The sequence below is a fragment of the Antedon mediterranea genome, chromosome 9 (assembly GCF_964355755.1).
Source record: "Antedon mediterranea chromosome 9, ecAntMedi1.1, whole genome shotgun sequence".
Lineage (NCBI taxonomy): Eukaryota > Metazoa > Echinodermata > Crinoidea > Comatulida > Antedonidae > Antedon > Antedon mediterranea.
This window is the reverse complement of record NC_092678.1, coordinates 4568508-4589106: the sequence shown is the minus strand read 5'-3', so window position 1 is coordinate 4589106 and position 20599 is coordinate 4568508. Positions and strand designations below refer to the sequence as shown.

The 20599-nt window shown below is 33.3% G+C and overlaps 3 protein-coding genes across 6 annotated transcripts in view; 2 read left to right on the top strand and 1 right to left on the bottom strand.

Annotated features, from left to right (window-relative positions):
* Positions 1-8479, bottom strand: part of LOC140059518 (uncharacterized) — a 64273-nt gene extending 55794 nt beyond the window's left edge. For all 4 annotated transcript variants that reach the window (XR_011847213.1, XM_072105447.1, XM_072105448.1 and 1 more), the window contains exon 1: positions 8178-8479. The gene's annotated coding sequence lies outside the window, so the exon portion shown is untranslated. The remainder of the gene's footprint in view (positions 1-8177) is intronic.
* A 100-nt stretch (positions 8480-8579) lies between these two features.
* Positions 8580-11993, top strand: LOC140059519 (uncharacterized). The gene is made up of 3 exons (XM_072105453.1): positions 8580-8826; positions 8946-9377; positions 9598-11993. Exons 1-3 carry the CDS (start codon positions 8754-8756, stop codon positions 9786-9788), a joined length of 696 nt encoding a protein of 231 aa, XP_071961554.1. The 5' UTR covers positions 8580-8753; the 3' UTR covers positions 9789-11993.
* Positions 11994-13718: 1725 nt separating this feature from the next.
* On the top strand, positions 13719-15563 carry LOC140058553 (uncharacterized). Its single transcript, XM_072104216.1, has 2 exons — positions 13719-15158; positions 15314-15563. Exons 1-2 carry the CDS (start codon positions 14852-14854, stop codon positions 15520-15522), a joined length of 516 nt encoding a protein of 171 aa, XP_071960317.1. The 5' UTR covers positions 13719-14851; the 3' UTR covers positions 15523-15563.
* Positions 15564-20599: the final 5036 nt, after the last annotated feature.

The following is a 20599-nucleotide window of genomic DNA, read 5'->3' as shown; positions in this document are numbered from 1 at the left end:
GCGACGCCCCAGATGGTATCCGGCTTGACCCAACCTTGGCAACTGCATGTGTATGGGAGAATAATGATACAAATGTAGAAACACTTGATGGTAAAGAAACTCTACACGCTACAGTTGGACATACATATCAGAATATATTGCATGACGACCAACTGCTCAATAGGAATACTATTGAATTTCGGGATGGTAAACAGGCGGAAATTTGTTGGAGTTGAAAGAGAAATACCACCTTTTAGGATAGGTATAAATAAAGCTTTGTTTATAAGTTCCAATGCCACATCAACTACAAATGTTAGAGAATGTAGTACAATCACTGACAAACCAATGGAATACCAAATACCACTGAAGGCATTGGATATGTATTGGGTTGGAAACTGAATGATGGAGATACACCCCTACATGCCGGATTCATGAGCAAGTATATCAATAATCATTTACCAGTTCAGTGCATTTGCTACATGGATCCTATATCAAAATCCCCAACAAACAATGATGTGGTTAGAGAGAGAAAATGATCCAGACTATGGCTATTGCCAAGGAAACTGGCCAAGACTAAAGTCATAGCTTATTAAATAAGACTGTTTTTTGTTGTAACTAATGAAAACTACTGTAGATAGAATAAGGTACTATATAAAGTATCATATGCTAAAATGTCGGGTGTTTGATATTTGATGTAGTTCTCATTTTAGTCATTCATGCTGTTTTTTAGTGTACTTAATTGCTCCATATATTTTGTTTTATAAGTTTAGGTTTTGAGTTGATCTAGTTCATTTTTTGGGGGGGGGGGGGGGGGGGAGGGGTGGGTGGGTGTTTAATGGGTGTTTAATGGGTGTCTGGCGGACACAACCCACCACTTTAAATGGTCATTTATTATACTAGGGATCATGCTGAACATTTTACAGCATGTTTTAAAAGGTTAGCTTTTCAGCTGATCTAGCTCATTTTTGGGAGTGGGGGTGTTTGACGGGGTCTGGCGGGCACAATACACCACTGAAAATGTCTGGCAATGGTCATTCATAATAGTTATGAGTACATTGAACATTCTCCCACCAGTTTTAGAGGGTTAACTTTTAAGCTGATCTAGCTCATTTTTGGCCCTACAGAAATGGGGTCTGGCAGGCACCCCCACCACTAAAATCGTCTGGCAATGTCCATTCATTATATTTCACTCTATGTCAAACAATTTGCAAAATATTTCACGGGGTTAACTTTTCAGCTGATCTAGCTCAATTTTTTGGGGGTGGGGTGTTTGACGGGGTCTGGCGGGCACAATCCACCACTGAAAATGTCTGGCAATGGTCATTCATGATAGTTATGAGTTTATTGAACATTTTCCCACCAGTTTCAGAGGGTTAACTTTTAAGCCGATCTAGCTCATTTTTGGTCCCCCAGAAATGGGGGTCTGGCAGGCACCCCCCACCACTAAAATCGTCTGGCGATATTCATTCATTATATTTCACTCTATGTCAAACAATTTGCAAAATATTTCATGGGGTTAACTTTTCAGCTGATCTAGCTCAATTTTTGGGGGGTTGGGTGTTTGACGGGGTCTGGCGGGCACAATCCACCACTGAAAATGTCTGGCAATGGTCATTCATGATAATTATGAGTTTATTGAACATTTTCCCACCAGTTTCAAAGGGTTAACTTTTAAGCTGATCTAGCTCATTTTTGACCCCCCAGAAATAGGGGTCTGGCAGGCACCCCCCACCACTAAAATCGTCTGGCAATGGCCATTCCTTATATTTCACTCTATGTCAAACTATTTGCAAAATATTTCATGGGGTTAACTTTTCAGCTGATCTAGCTCATTTTTTTTACCCTTTACAATGTCCCTCCTAGCCACACCCACCAAAAGAAACGCGCCAGACTGTCATTTCCATACATTGATATGTACGTAGATAATTGCCACATGCATAGAAATTGGTTAACTTTCCAGCTAGGTTGACCCCTCTGGGCTCCTGCTCTAATACAGTAGATGGTGTAAATTGAAAGCTGGGTGGACTTAGATGAGAAAATGCCAGACAGATTCATATACAATAGTTTGAATTTTAATTGGATAGAATTGAAACATTGTTTCAGTCTTTTCTGACAAAATATTGTTTCAATTGCTAGATGATATGATACTGTAAATGAAAGACAAGCAAGCTGTTGTTAAACATAGGTACAGAGTAACCAGTATGTACTTTAACCTACATTCCAATGCTATGACTAGTGGTAGTGTCAACAGAAGTCATTGAGGTATACCCTTTTGTTTCTGGAATTTAACAACATTTTATAGAAAAAGAATCTCTGAGTATTTGCCGGTTGCCATTTTGTACTCTCATCCAATTATTGTGATATTTGTCAGCACAACAGTACTCAAGAGTAGAAGTTAGAACTGTTACTGTACACTCTGGTTAAGATAGAGATGGGATTAGGGACAAAACAGCACACAGAAAAGAAAACTAACTCCCCAATCTGAAAATTGATGATGAACACTGCCAAACGAGGTCACAGTAAATGGTTGATGTTGAAAATAAACATGATAGCTCAATTTGTCACAACTTGACAAGAGCAGTAATAAATAAAGACTTTAAAACATCTTTTAAGATGATGAGTCAGCAATTAAATATAGATACAGGAGATACTATACCATTAGAGTGATGTCATTTAGGTTTTTATTCATTGATGTTAGAATGATTCAAAAGATGGACAAAAATTTCTCCATGATTTGTACTTGTGTGTATGTAACGCTAATGTTATAGATCATTTGGGAAAAGATGATCAAAACTTCCTAATTTTAAAACAAATTAAAAATATGAATTGTTGACTATTTATAAGTACAGGTAAACACAGTATTTTCTGCTTGAGTGGATTTATCTTGTAAATTTCACAGTAAATAAACTCCTAATATTTACCTGACCTTATGTTGAAACTGTACATCAAAGTACCGACAAGACCAATTGAAGAATTGACCATTGAAAAATAGACAATGCTGGTTATTGATAAAGAGCTTGATGAAATTTTGATAAACTCTTGATGACATTTTGATAAACTCTTGAAATTTTGATAAACTCTTGATGAAATTTTGATAAACTCATGAAATTCTTGATGAAATTTTGATAAACTCTTGATGAAATTTTGATAAACTGTTGATGACATTTTGATAAACTCTTGATTAAATTTTGATATGAAAACCATTTTGATAAATGATCTGATAACCTTATGATTGGCAGCAACAATACCTCAACTCCTTAAACCAATGGTTGCTCTAGAAGGAGTGTGACACAACGCATCACATAACAGCAGGTTTACAACGTATTTGATTACACAATGCAGCTGGCCGCATACTACTGTACAAAGCAACATGGTGGAACGCTGACGATGACTGACTCACAGATACCACATAGCAAATTGTAGTTCTAACTATTAAATCATATTAAATTTCAGTTTTCTAAACAAAATTTAAATGCAAACTGCAATATAGACCAAAGTAATTAAATATGCATTTTTCTAAAATAAAATCATTTTAGGGTGGTTTTTTTATATTTATCATAAATATTATACTGTAGTGTAAACATGAAATAGTAAAATAAAATGTTTTAAATAAAATTGGAATGCTTTATTTATAATTCCAAGAACAAAATTGTAAATTGTACTAAAATCTACACAAAAAAATGGTAAAGTGTGTGCTTTTGCTTGACAAAATTTCAAGGTTTATACACAGTGTAACACTGTATGCTGAAATGAAAATTAACCACTAAACTACCTAAATGTACAAGCAGGAATTATTCCATGCTAATGTACAAGCAGGAATTATTTCTTTTCATGATTTAATGATTATTAGTTGAATATAAAATGGATGGTTGAAAACCACTCATGTGATACAGCAGATAAAATGCGGATATTTTAGTTTATTATGAACTTTGAAAGGTTAATACACTTTTACAAGGCTGAAAGTACCTGAAAATATCAGGGTTTAATATAGCTTTTGTGTTCACAGAAAATGTTTTAAAGGAATCTGATGATCAACATTACACTAAGTAGTACTACAGTACAGGTATGTGAAAATATATGGGTAGTATATAAAATGAATCATGATACCATTGGTTGCAGACTACTTGTAATTGTATAACATTAATTAAAACTATATGGTAATGAGATCAGATGTCATTATCTATTACTATTAACGATATCTTTAAACAAAGATGGCACCAATACACCATCAAGCACTAAAATGATAGTACAGTAGTAATGAAACGCTCAATTTTTAAAACAGAGATCGACAAGAATTGCTCTTTTATTTAGCTTTAAAAAAAATCATCTTTAGAACAAATAAGCAATAGTTTTCTTTCATAAAAATTCTCTTCCTGCAATATAATACAAGTGAAATTTAAGGAAAAAATACCCAAGTACCTCAACTGTAAATACATTGTTTACCTTGATGGGGTTCTGTCTGGAAAAGATATTGTGGTTTACTGCACCTCAAACAAAAAACACCTACGGAAGTCAAGCTACCATGGAGGTATACAAAGGGCACAAAGGGACACCTTTTATCAATATTTTGGGATTTTTTGACAAATTATGTGACATTTTACAATTTTGAGAGTACATTCCTATTGAACCTGTTGAAAATTCATTAGACCATAATCAAGGACTGTAAAGAACTTTGTAGCAATAAAACAAAATAGAAAAGATTATTGTTATTTTTACAACGAATGGAACGAATGAGAAAAGTATGATTTCCTACTGTATAAAAACAAATAATCCATTTATTATATTCAAATTTCTATCTCCTCCAATGTGATCTGTGGCTTGACTATTTAAAAATGTATAGCCATTATATTTCAAAGGTAAAGTACAGTAAAACTTTAAAATTATTTTTTGGGGAGAATGATTGATTTTGTATCCTTTTTCAAAATGGTTGCCAAATTAAAAGGTAAAATATACATTGTAGTTATAATTGTAATAACTTGTGTGCTATATAATGATCCACGGGTACTAATTCATATCAAAAATAGTACAGATAAAAACCTGAGGTGACAGGTTCGCTTGGAAGCAATGACAGCAGCAATGTGTGAAGTGAATGGATCACTAGAACCTCATCATCTTCTCTCACCTAATGCTCCATCATCTTTGTCATTAAATGCGATTTCCTCCGTGAATTAAAATGCAATGTACAGATGAATCAGACACGCAGATAATAATAATAATTAAAATAATATAACTCTGGGATTGATCCTAAACTCTGTCTCCTGCTGCTGGTCCTTCTTTTCTTTATCTTGTCCAATTTTAATTTTAGGCAGAATATTAAAATGGATGAATTAAATATTTATTTATAATAGGCCTACTGGGGGCCTATTTGGGGTGTGTCGAAAGCGAAGACCTCGAAAGCGAAGATCGAAGACCGAAGACCTCGAAAGCGAAGACCCTACGAAATGGTAGTGTGCACAAAATCCGACCAAAATCGATGATAACACCTTGAATTTACAGATTCTAAAAAAATATTTCGATTTTAATCGTTATGTTATCAAAAAAACATGACTTTATCTATGAACAAGCTCACGTGTTTTCGCCAATGGAGTTAATATGTGATATAGTTTTACGAACAAACACATCGCGCTATTTGCAAGGCGACGGATACACAAGAAGCACCTCGAATTGAATGCAATATTAAATGTCACTTTTTCCGATAACTTTGTATTGTAGCACACGTCGCCTACAATTTAAAGCCATAGCCAACTGTATAGAAAAGTATAGAAATAAACTACAGTAAAGTAAATAAATTAAAGTATGTAATTGTAAGAATTAAAGGATGGCCATATGCTTATTTAGCCAAATTTTAGAGCCTATAGGCCTATAAAAAGTGTCCGTATCATAGATTTTACACTTGTTTTTAAAAATGTTATACGTACGCGTGAATACAACTTAGAGATCCTTTTTTTTGCATTTAAATATTATATATATTGATGTATGTTTATTATCTATAATATTTGCCTATTGTCTAAATGTATGAATAAATACAATAAGATATTTATTTTCCTTTAGTTATTCTGTATAGTATTTTAAACTTGTACATTTTCCCCATTGTAGCCAATACTACAGTATTACTGATTTAATTATTCGCCAGTTTAAAAATGTTTTTCTAATGTATTCATAATGGACAAATAATATTATCAGTATCGGTTAGTGTGGTTGGCGAAGCGACAGTACTATGTAAAGAAGAAAAATGTAAAATAAATATTTCATTAACCAACGTATGAACTACTAAACGAAAACATCCTACCGCAACGTATCGTATTGACGCGCGCGCAACATAAGAAAATACTCTTCTATCTATTTTTGCATCCCCTCTTACGATCGAGAATCATGATGAACGTAAAGCAGTCGGTTCCCACTTATGATGACACGCAAGTTTGTTCTTAAGGCGCACTTTGCGTCGATCTGGAAACTAATTCCAGCTCTTAAGATATTTCCCGGGCCAAATTTGGCAGAATATATTCAAATTATGATTTGACAAGAAGTAAAAAGAACGAACGATATAGGCATCAGCGTTCTGCAAATTTTGGTTATAAATCGGTCGTTTCCTGCGACATATCATCTGTAAAGTTAACGAACAAAAACCTCATATAAATCACTTTAAATCGGTATATGAGAGGTATAAAGAAATTGAAAAGTACATTGTTTTTAAAAATAGCTAGACTATTGATATTTATGTATAAAAATAGCCATATATGTTTTGTAACTTGAAAAGGTTACTTTATTATTATTTTGTATTACTTTGTAATGTAACCAAGTTATGTAATGTATACTGTTTTATGAAATATAGAAAATAAAATTTAAAAAAAAAAAGAAAAAAAAAAGAAGATAGATAGATAGATTTTCTGTTGCGCGCGCCAACGATACGTTGCGGCAGAACTTTTTTTGTTTAGTGGTTCATACGTTGGTTAATGAAATATTTATTTTCCTTAAAAGGAAAATAAATATTTCATTAACCAAAAAAAATTTACATTTTTCTTTACATCATCTGTCGCTTCTCCAACCACACTAAATATTCTGATACCGGTATAGGCCCTATTATTTGTCTATTATGAATACATTAGAAAACATTTTGAAACTGGCGATTAAGTAAAATAGCAATAGTTACAATGGGAAAATGTAAAAGTTCAAATACAATACAGGGAAAATGAATATCTTATTGTATTTATTCATACATTTAGATAATAAACAATAGGCAAATATTATAGATAAAAAACACATAGCAACATATTTAAATGCAAAAAAGATCTCTGTACCTAACATTTAAAAGCAGTGTAAAATCTATGATACGGACACTTTTTATAGGCCTATAGGCTCTAAAATAAACCTAAATACCGGGCCTACCGCCATCCTTTATTTCTTACAATTTCTTACTGTAGTTTATTTCTATACTCATAAACAATTGGCTATGATTTTAAATTGTTATCGGAACAAGTGACATTTCATGTGCGAGGTCCTTCTTGTGCGTCCGTCGCCTTGCAAATAGCGCGATGTGTTTGTTCGTAAAACTATATCACATATTAACTCCATTGGCGAAAACATGTGAGCTTGTTCATAGATAAAGTCATGATTTTTTATAATATAACGATTAAAATTGAAATATTTTTTCAGGATCTGTAAATTCAAGGTGTTATCACGATTTTGTATGATTTTGGTCGGATTTTGTGCACACTACCATTTCGTAGGGTCTTCGCTTTCGAGGTCTTCGGTCTTCGATCTTCGCTTTCGAGGTCTTTGCTTTCGACACACCCGGCCTATTTGTTAATTTTTACTTTATTAAAATACAGTAAATGTTTAAAAACTGGGTACACTTAACATAGGATGGTGGTGATGCTCAGAAGAATCAATAATTAATTAGTGGGCCTATTCATTACTAATTGTCAACAAATATAAGTCATCTTTCTCAGGCTACAGAGAGGGGTGCCCTACCTACACCATCTACTACTACATATGCCTATCAAGCCCTGGGCCTAGTACTACCCAGGGTAGGCCTTCCTTCCTGTAGTAGTACGCTAGGGCCTCTAGGGCCCAGGCCTCTTGTTTTTAATGAAAAACCTGTCTGTAGGCCTAGGTAGGTAGGCTAGGCCTAGCCTAGTAGGCCTACTCTATTAAGACTAAAAGTACTGACAAGCACCCCTATTTTTGGTAGACCTTACCTTCACAATTCTATTTTTAATTCCAACAAATATATATTATTTTCCAAGTTTCATGTTATTATTCCTCATCTCTGATTCAAAACACTCACTTTTGATGATTGACCGTGCGTAAAATGTGTCCACTTTTTGGTTTTCTAATTCTCTACTGTTTTTTAATTATCTCTCTAGACTATAGAGGGGGTACTTATTAAAATTTGAAATTACCCCCTCAGCAGTTTTTCCTACAAAGTGTTTTATAACTTTTTTGTATTTATTTTCAATTTACGTAACAAGCAAATAATTCGGATAATTCAATTTTTAGGTGGGTAATTTTGATTTTTATTAAAAAACAATATAAAGATATCATATAGCAAACATACCTCGTGGCCTCACGGTCAAATTGCACATGATTACCAAAAAAAAAAAAAAAGCACAGGGGAAAAACAGGAGGGTGGAACACAGCCACAAAGAATGCAAATTGTAGCTTGTGATTGGTCAAATTATTAGTTAGTTGTGTGTACGTTCTTGCATTATTATATTCATAGACATTGGGCTGCTGTCTGTTGGTTTTTCATCATCTTCTACGGTATCAATTTGATGAAAATGTTTTATTTTATCTGTTTACTTTTCTTCACGTTGCGAATGAGTATTACTAAAGGAGAAGACAATGGTAAAATATATTACTTTGCTGCTTAAATACTGATACAAGATCGCTAGTTTCTTTTAAAAAAAATGATATTTCGTTTCCTCTAATATTTCTTCTGGATTTATTCTTTTTTTTTTTTACAGAATGTTCATATTTCCAGTACAAATCATCCGTGTACAAAGTAAATCGTTTTACCAATTCGTCATCAACAGAGACATGGCATGATCTCAAAGACATCTGCAAGGCATCTGGTGGTTATCTCATGTGCATCACCACTTCTGATGAGTTGCAGTTTGTTGTGGATCGTCTTAATAAATCGAGTTGTAGCGGCTATAGATTCGGAATTGGACTATCACGTCAAGCTGGTTTGAGACGAGACGTTGATGCTAACTGGAAATGTGAAGGAGATAGTACTACACTGGACACCAAGATCACACCATGGGCAAATGAAAATCCTTCGAGATCTGATGGTGATGATGCTGGGATACGAATTATGTCGGACACGGGATATCTGAGAGACATAAAAGTCATAGGTCCATTTTCTGATAGGAACGATGGATACATCTGTGAATATGGTATGTTGATTTTTATTTCTGTTTTTAAGTTTCAGAATCTAAATAAAAGTTAAATATAAAGTTCGATTAAAAGATCAATTAGCCTCAAGCAGGCTTATATCAAACATTTCATGTTGTAGTTGAGATAACTTATCATATCTAGATGGGTAACAAGACGATTCCTTACGATTCTATCTTTTCATTTACATTAATCTATTAATTTTCATTTTTTTTTTCCAAGATTTGGTAGGCCTATTTGTGACATCGTTGCCTGGTGATGTTACTGCTGGGGTGAAGATGTCTCCTATACGGTGTGCCCTGCAGTGCTTCAGAAAGAATGATTGTCAGAGATTTCACGTGGATACTGCTGCAGGATGTCAGCTCAGAACAAATGAAATAAACGACTATAAGAAGATTAGCTATCGTATGTAAGCAGAACATTACTGAGTACCGGCTTTGATAAAAACCGTTTCTGAGCACTGTCATCGTGCATAGGTCTGGTACGTTGTAGTGGCGTTTAATTTGCTTAATAATGTAGGCCCTTCTGGAACAGTGCCATCGTGCAGACTAGGTATAGTACGTTGTATTGGCGAAGATATTTCGATTTTTTGTTATTGGTTTGTTCGTTTTTTAAAACTTTCAGCATTTCTTAAAATGTCATCATTGTCATTTAATTTTCTAATTAGAATGTTGTGTAATGGCTTTTAGCTCAAGCGGAATTTTTTAATTTTAAATTATCAAATTATGATTGACTTATCAGTGTACTTGGTGAATTTCAGAAATGTGTCGGTTGCTATAGCTATAGTGCTAGCTTTCTTATCCTTAGCAATTGTTACCGTACTTACAATGCTATTTCTTGATGAAAACAATACGTTTTGAATATATAAATAATTTTATGTATTCTATACACTACTATTCTGACAAGGAATACATTATTACTGTTTTATAATTGTATGTAGAATGACAATCGATTATTGATCATATATCCATATGTTAATACTGTACCTGGAATGTCAAGTTCATCTTAGGTTAAGTGGTTTCTCTTTCATTGATTGTGGCCACTGACCACCTGCTATTTTTGAAAAGTTCTTTTTAAAAGTAAAAGCTTAAAACCGTTTTAGTATACTCATATCAAGGCTGCTCATATATGGTCAGAAATAACTGAATATCGTAAGATGTGGCTGCCTGTTCACCGTACTCAACTTAAGTCTAACTGTTAATGAATATGCACCGCAACGTTTTCTTACAATGTATTCTATTTTTTAAAATAAATATTTAAATTACTGTTTTGACAAAACTTTACATTCAGAAATTTGCTGCATTTAAAATTAACATTGTTTGGCCTATTTAGTTACAACTAGTATTACCATATCATTGTTCATTATTTTTTATATTAATAAAAGTTGATTGAAGTGACATGCACTTTGAATTAATAATGTTAGTTTTTTTCGTTATCTGAAAAATGAACAGGTGTCCATTCGTTTTAACATCAAAGGTCGTTTAATAAATGCATTACGAGAAAGAATATAGGCGGAAGATTTGTCTCCCCCAACGGTCATAATCGCGTACAAGTGGTACGTCATCGAGGTACTGAATTACAATATGATCTACAAAGTGAATTTAACATTTTTAATTTATAAAAGTTTATTTTACGTAACAAGCAGATAATTCGGATGATTCATTTTAGGTGGGTAATCTTTTTATTAAAAAAAAACAATATAAAAATCTCATATAACGAACACATCTAGTCTCGTGGCCTCGCGGTCAAATTGCATATGATTAAAAACGAGAAAAGACAAACCACAAAAACACATGGGAAAACAGGAGGGTGGAACACTGCTGCAAAGAATGAAACTAGCAGCTTGTGATTGGTCAAATTATTTGCGTTAGTTGTGTGTACGTTCTTACATTTATTACTATATCATTTGACATTGGGCTGCTGTCTGTTGGTTTGCCATAATCTTCTACGGTATCATTTTGATGAAAATGTTTTATTTTATCTGTTTACTTTTCTTCACGTCACGAATAAGTATTATTAAAGGAGAAGAGAATGGTAAAATATATTATTTTGCTGTTAAAATGTTTATAGAGAGACTGTTAGTTTCGTGGGGAAAAATTTCTTCTGAATTCATTTTTTTTTACAGAATGTTCATATTTCCAGTACAAATCATCCGTGTACAAAGTAAATCGTTTCACCAACTCATCAACAGAGACATGGCAGGATCTCAAAGACATCTGCAAGGCATCTGGGGGTTATCTCATGTGCATCACCACGTCTGATGAGTTGCAGTTTGTTGTGGATCGTCTTAATAAATCGAGTTGTAGCGGCTATAGGTTCGGAATTGGACTATATCGTCAAGCTGGTTTGAGAAGTGACGTTGATGTGAACTGGAAATGTAAGGGAGATGGTACTACACTGGACACCCAGATGACACCATGGGAAAAAAATAATCCTTCGAAATCTGAAGATATTGATGCCGGGACCCGAATCATGTCGGACACGGCAACTCTGAGGGATGCAAAGTCCCGGACTCCACAATTTTCTACATGGAACGATGGATACATCTGTGAATATGGTATGTTTATTTTTTTTCTTTCTTTACGTTTCAAAATTTGTTCAGATAATAAAGTTTAATAAAGTTGAATTAGTCTCAACCAGGCTTATATCCAACATTTCTTGTTGTAGTGGAGATAACTTGATCACATCTAGATGGATAACAAGACGATTCCTCACGATTATTTCTTTTCATTTATATTAATCTATTCTTTTTTAAGTAGTTTATATTAGCTGCTGCTTTTACGATAGTTTTTCCAAGTCCTTAATTGACACGGTGTTTAAGGTGATATCGTGAATAATGTTGCCGAACTTCCGAGAGCATTATTAACACAATTAAAATAAACTTCAGTTTGATAAAAAAAAAAAAATTTCTGCATATATGTTTCGTTGTTACGCCGAACAATATCATCTATTAATTTTCATTTTTTTTTTTCAAGATTTGGTAGGCCTATTTGTGACATCGTTGCCTGGTGATGTTACTGCTGGGGTGAAGATGTCTCCTATACGGTGTGCCCTGCAGTGCTTCAGGAAGAATGATTGTCAGAGATTTCACGTGGATACTGCTGCAGGATGTCAGCTTAGAACAAATGAAATAAACGACTATAAGAAGATTAGCTATCGCATGTAAGCAGAACATCACTGAGTACCGGCTTTGATAACCGTTTCTGAGCACTGTCATCGCGTATAAGTCTGGTACGTTGTAGTGGCGTTTAATTTGCTTAATAATGTAGGCCCTTCTGGAACAGTGCCATCGTGCAGACTAGGTATAGTAAGTTGCATTGGCGAAGATATTTCGATTTTTTGTTATTTGTTTGTTCGTTTTTTTTAAACTTGCAGCATTTCTTAAAATGTCATTATTGTCAAAACATTTTTCTAATTAGAATGTTGTATAATAGCTTTTACCTCAAGCGGAATTTTTTTATTTTAAATTATCAAATTATGATTGACTTATCAGTGTACTTGGTGAATTTCAGAAATGTGTCGGTTAATAGGTATCTAGCTTTCCTATCCTTTACAGCAATTTTCTCGTACCTACAATGCTATTTCTTGATGAAAACAATACGTTTTGAATATCTAAGTAATTTAATGTATTCTATACACTACATTTTCTGAAAATGAATACATTATTTAATATTGTATTATAATTATTGTATGTAGAATGAAAATCGATTATTGATCATATATCCATATTTTAATACTGTACCTGGAATATAGGCGGAAGATTTGTCTCCCCCAACGGTCATAATCGTGTACAGGTGGTACGTCATCGAGGTACTACATATTGATCTACAAAGTGAAAATACCCCCTCTATTTTATTTTAACATTTTTAAAAGTTTAATTTATGTAACAAGCAGATATTATTCGGATGATTCATTTTGTAGGTGGGTAATCTTTTTTATTAAAAAAAACAACATAAAAATATCATATAACGAACATGTCTAGTCTCGTGGCCTCACGGTCAAATTGCATATGACTAACAACGAGAAAAGACAAACCACAAAAGCACATTACAGATGAACATTTTAACGGTCAACGCAATTTTTAAAATTTAAATTATCAAATTATGATTGCTTATCATTTTACTGGGTGATGGATACACATACATATACTTTCTTAGTGTGAGTGTGTATGGGGAAAATGTTACCTACAATACTATTTTTACTACAGCCCACTATGTTGGTCGGTTGGTCGGTCAATAAACACTAACTTGAGCACGGGACTGTAGCCATGTATATGGCCTTGTTTTTAAAGAAAACAATTTTTAATATCTAAGTAATTAAATATATTTTATCACATTTTCTGACAATGAATACATTAATACTGTTGTATAATATTGCATATAGAATGAAAATCAATTATTTGATAATATTACTAAAGTGACTTTAGAAATATTTAAATTACTGTTTTTCACAAATCCAAAAAAAAAATAAAATTGATTAATATTTCTTGGCCTATTGTATTACTATCAAAGGCACTACCAGTAATACTATTGTTACCATATCATTGTTCATTATTTTTATATTAATAAAAGTTGATTGAAGTGACTTGTGAATTATTGTTTTTTTTTCGTTGTGTCCATTCGTTTTAACATCAAAGATTGTTAAATAAATGCATTATCAGCGTACCATACGAGCGGACTATTTGAAGATACTCATTATGGTCAAAATCACAAACAAAAAAAACGAATATCGTAAGATGTGGCCTGTTCATCTTTTTTACTCAACTTAAGCGTAACTGTTAATGAATATGGACTGCAAAGCTGTCTTACAATGTTTTCTATGTTTCTTTAGAAATAAATATTTAAATTACTGTTTTTTACAACAAAAAAAACCCTTCAGAAATTTGCTACATGGAAAAATAAAATAAAATTAAAATTTATTTGCTTATTGTTAATATATCACTGGCACGACCAATAGCACTATTAAAACAATATTAAAATAGGAGGGTGGAACACTGAAGCAAAGAATAAAAAGATTATAACTGTAGCTTGTGAATGGTCAAATTATTTGCGTTAGTTGTATGTATGTTCATTTATTATTATATCATTCGACATTGGGCTGCTGTCTGTTGGTTTGACATCATCTTCTACGATATCAATTTGATGAAAATGTTTTATTTTATCTGTTTACTTTTCGTCACTTCGCGAATGAGTATTATTAAAGGAGAAGAGAATGGTAAAATATATTATTTTTCTACTTAAATGTTGATAGAAGATCGCTAGTTTCTTTTAAAAATATATATATTTTGTTTTCTCATTCTCTCATCGAAATTATTATTTCGTTTCCTCTAATATTTCTTCTGGATTCATTTGTTTTTACAGAATGTACATATTTCCACTACAATTCATCCGTGTACAAAGTAAATCGTTTAAACAGCGCGTCAACAGAGACATGGCAGGATCTCAAAGACATCTGCAAGGCATCTAGTGGTTATTTCATGTGCATCACCACGTCTGATGAGTTGCAGTTTGTTCTGGATCGTCTTAAAACGAGTTGTAGCGGAAAGTTCGGAATTGGGCTATCGCGTCAAGCTGGTTTGAGAAGTGATGTTGATGCTAACTGGAAATGTGAGGGAGATGGTACTACACTGGACACCCAGATGACACCATGGGCAAATGGTAATCCTTCGAAATCTGATGATGATGCTGCTGGGACACGAATCATGTCAGACTCGGCAACTCTGAGGGATATAAACCCCCTGAAGCCATTTGCTCAAAGTAACGATGGATACATCTGTGAATATGGTATGTTTGATAAAGTTGAATTAGCCTCAAGCAGGCTTATATCTAACATTTATTGTTTTAGTGGAGATAACTTAACATATCTGGTTAACAAGACGATTCCTTACAATTCTATCTTTTCATTTATAGTAATCTATTAATTTTCGTCTTTTTTCAAGATTTGGTAGTTGTGACATCGTTGCCTGGTGATGTTACACTGGACACCAAGATGACACCATGGACAAACGATAATCCTTCGAGATCTGATGATGATGATGCTGGGATACGAATTATATCGACCACGGCGGCATCTGTGAAGGATATAGACGACCTGAAACCATTTGCTCAAAGTAACGATGGATACATAATATGTGAATATGTTCGATAAAGTTTAATTAGCCTCAAGCAGGCTTTTATCCAACATTTCATGTTGTGGTGGAGATAATTTATCATATCTAGATAGATAACAAGACGATTCCTTAGGACTCTATCTTTTCGTTTATAATAATCTATTAATTTTCATCTTCTTTTCTCCAAGATTCGGTATTTGTGACATCGTTGCCTGGTGATGTTACTGCTGGGGTGAAGATGTCTCCTATACGGTGTGCCCTGCAGTGCTTCAGGAAGAATGATTGTCAGAGATTTCACGTAGATTCTGTTTGAGGATGTCAGCTTAGAACAAATGAAATAAACGACTATAAGAAGATTAGCTATCGCATGTAAGCAGAACATTACTTTAAAATGTAGGCCCTTCTGGAACACGTGCTATCTAGACTAGGTACAGTACGTTGTATTGGCGAAGATATTTCGATTTTTTAGACACTTGCAGCATTTCTTAAAATGTTATTATTGCCATTTATTTTGTAATTAGAATATTGTATAATGGTTTTTAGCGTTCTGAAGCGCATTTCAGATGAACTCTTTAACCGTAACCGCAATTTTCAAAGTTTAAATTATCAAATTATGATTGCTTATCAGTAAGTGATGGATACACATACATGTGACTTTCTCAGTTTGTTTGTTTGTTTCATTTATTTATTTTCCACACATTGACCAATGAACTATAAGAAAGAAAAAAAAAAGAAGACAATGTGTGAAAATAGATCAAAATAAGTAAAAATTACTTTAAGCATTGACCACGTGAACAGTTGTCGACATGACAAGAAAACTAATAAATCTAAAATATTATGAGGAAAAAATATATAAAAAACATTGAATGTTATAAATAAATAAATATGCCAAAAAGGTTAAAACTAACTAATACATGGTTATTTACTGTAAAATCAACAAAACAGATTAAAAAATAAATAAATTAGGAAATGTAGTTGTTAATTAGTGATTGCTTATAGGTGATTTTAAAACTGGCTACGGAAATCTTAGATTTCAGCTGAATTGGTAGTTGTTCCTATAATTTGGGGCCAATGTATAGTATAGAGTTACTGGTAATAAGTGAGGGACGAAATTTTGTGTGAGAGTGTATGGTGAAAAATATCAGAAATGTGTCGGTTATTAGCTATAATGCTCTCCTATCCTTAACAGCAAATGTTACCTACATACCTACAATACTATTTCTTTTAAAGAAAACAGTTTTGAATATTTAACTAATTTAATGTATTTTATATATCACATTTTCTGACATTTTCTTTATAATATTGTAAAGTAGAATGAAAATCGACTATTGCTAATATATTTTCATACGGTTATACATGGAACTTGTGTCTTCAGAAATAAAAAGAAATAACTGTTTTGACAAATCCAGAAAAAAATTTTAATTAATTAAAATGGCTTTGCCTATTGTGTTACTATCAAAGGCACGACCAATAACACTATTGTTACCATGTCATTGTTCATTATTTTTCATATTAATAAAAGTTGATTGAAGTGACATGTACTTGTGAATTTTTTATTTTTTTTCGTTTTGTCCATTCGTTTTAAACATCAAAGATCGTTAATTAAATGCATTATCAGCGTACCATACGAGCGGAAGATTTGTCTCCCCCAACGGTCATAATCGCGTATTATTAAATATTACACAAAATACCATGACGGAAATTTCATTGGTCTAAAAATAGAAAATTAAATATACAGTATAAACATCACAGGGATAATAATAAATTCTCTATATTTGAACAAATAAGTTGTCTTAGATAATACATATCATTATCTATCCTATTCGTTATTTATAAATGCACAAAAAATCCAAATTTTGAAATATGGGTATTACATGCCAAACATTGTTCAACGCGGAATGTCGGAGATTATATTATAAGCTAGTCAATGGTTCAATCAACACGAAATAACAAAATTGCATAACGAGATTTTTTATTGCAAATAGGTATGAAAAGACTAAGTACTGTAAAAAGAGAGGCCTATTATCAGGGAAGAGTTAAATTACAATTTAACTCTTTCATTATAGAGTCTAGTCCATTTCCTAGTGTATTGCAACTATAAAGTAGAGTAGTAGCCTAGATTTACGCACGGCGGCAGGCCTTTTACTCATAAAAGGAGGGAATATTGTTCTATAAACGTTGCACTATAGCACTGCAACTCATGAGACGTTATTATTAAAAGCATTGTTGTAACTAAAGACTTCATAGTTTAAAGCACCACCACAATATAGATGTACTTGGGAAAATCCAAAACCAACTTTTTAATCAGCTGTTATCTGGAGGACACTCCAACATATTGTGCATAAAGTCGAGCAGATAAACATGTGGTAATTCTGCTGGTCTGAAATCCGGATCATTTATGTAATGAATCGTGAAAAACGTGATGATAATTTATCAACACCAATTCTAAATTAATCCTAATTAATTTCGCATGCAAGACTTTAATAATCAAATTTATTTCCTTCAAGAATTTCGGTCCAATCATAGAGATATTAATATCTCTATGGTCCAATTAAACACTGGACGTCGTGTCCAAGAAAAACAACAAAGGTTTTTGCCATAGAGATATAATAGAACTATATCTTTTTTCTAAATTTGATTTTTAACATGAATTTTAAAATAACAACGATCCCAAAGGATGAGCAAAATATGTAGAGCCCACGTGTTTATGACGCATAAGTCACAGGCCTTCGTCAGCGACGTTACGGATGTCTGTTTTAAAATACGTACTTTCATGTAGGTGTTACGAAGGCGTTTTGTTGCGAAGAAAGAAAAAGATTAAAGAAAAATTAAAATAACATCAAGGTGGATATTTTGTCTAAACGCAGAAGCGTCTCTCCGCGAGCGGTATAATAATTGTGCGTCAAATGGGGTCAAATATCCTCGTTTTAAGTTCAATAACCCGGTAACAATTGTGTAAAAAAAAAGGGAGTACTGGGCTAAACCCAGTATTGGGTTAAACCCTTATCCCGTATGATACACGGATTATAAACATATGACAAATTTAAAACGGTTGTGATGCAACGCTGTACTATCACCCACATAACAATCATGCGACCTCTCACGAGTGCGTTACTAACGCGATAATCAATAACAATAATTATCGTTGGTTGAAGTGGTATGACCGACCAAAGACCAATAGGAGCAAGATAAATCATCTCAAAATTCCCCGACCCAGAATACATATACTGTATGTACTTGCTTGCAGTCTTATTTGGTTGGCTTAACACTAACTGATTATACTATAAAGAATAAAAGCATATAAAGTATATAAGTTATATGTACAATGATCGTCTGCTAAAAACTAAACTAAAAGCTAAAACAATGTTAGGCCAAGAGGCTGATGACATTAGTAAGAACAGGGTGGACCACGTGAAGGTTGTCATCATCCACCCCAGGCAATAAATAGAAAGTTAGCGCCGCGGGACCCGTCAAAGGATGTTGCCAAAAGCACCCACCAACATACGGTTGAGTACAATATTTTGGTGGTAGTATACACTAATGTAAATTAATGTACTCAATTTTTATCCGCGCGCTACTACAAATCGACCTATAGTTGACTTCTTTTTCTCTCTTTACTCTGCCCCAACACTATTGTTAGGAGGTACGTGCGCGAGCGCGATCTACCATTGTCACACAGTACATATTGTCAATACCCATTATAGCCATAAAGAACAACAAACCCAAACAACAATCCTTGGTTCGAATCCTACCACCCTCTAGGTTTTCCCCATGAACAAATTAAACACACGAACTGCGCAAACTCTATAGAATGCAATAATCACGTTTTCATATGTTATTGTACAAAAACACAAAAATTCCATATTCTATTTTTGAAATACAGACTTTGACCGCACACGATTTAACACGTATTAATGCGCAAAAAAATACATAATACTGTAAATAAAAAATAATAAGTTATAAGCAATTAGAATAAAAGCCATTGTGCATTGTTCGAGATCATCCTTGAAAAACACTTAACTGCCGGATATTTCGGTATCCGTTGTAATTTCCAATAAACGTTACACAAGCTATTTTGATGTTTGGTAATTTCCACCATTGTACAAAATGTAAATCATGTAAAAGTGTAATTTATTAGACCAAAGGCCTACTGCTGCCAATGTCTTTTCCATTCGATTTAAAGTACTGTAATGCTAATTTGTATTTACTGTAGATAAATAGTGTATAAAACATACCTTCGTGAAGTAAGAACGTTCTTTTTGGGTGTGACGAACATGGTTCCGATTTGATTTCGATTAAAATCCTGGATTTGGATAATTCCTGGAGGATTTGGTAGACGGAACCATAATATCTGAAAGATGCATGCAATAGGAACGTGAAAAGGGATTGGAGAAAAATTAGAAAATGAGTAAACATTCTTGGTAATAAATGTGACCAAAAATAATGACAAATGAAATATAGTGACATTTTAAACGGATGTGAAAAAGGAATACAAATAATGGTGTCACTAGGAATGTCACATGTATCACAAGTAGATGACAAATAGATCAAAACCAAAAGAAATGAAAAATAAACATTCAAAAAACGTGGAAATTTGAAGAAAAAAGTATAAATGGTAGAGTTTTCCCTCCTCGTTATATCCGCATATTAGATTAAGAATATTAGTTGGTGTGTGTTCGACTGTCGGGTATGGTCATTTATACACTCATTACGTGTTGAATTGTTAGGAAATTTATAAAAGTAATTTCCCGATACATAAAACTCCGGTACGATTGAATGCTGTACGACCAAATAAAGCGTTGATACAGTTATTTCCTCGTGTGTGCCAGCGTTCTATTCGCCAGTTATCTTTTCAATTAAATGTGGGACATTCCCGTCACCGTACCGGGCTTCTCGTATTATAAACATAAAATCATACTACAGTATTGTAAAACTGTGTATTCAATTGGTTGTTGTATTACAGTATAATAACGAAAGAATGGCGTTATGATGAAGTTAGTTTTCAATTGGTGTAATAAAAAGCTGGTAAATTAAAGTACATTAGTTATTGCCGCGTCCCGTTAAGTAATTAAAATACAGTTTTTCAAAATTAACCAATGACAAGCGACAGGTTGG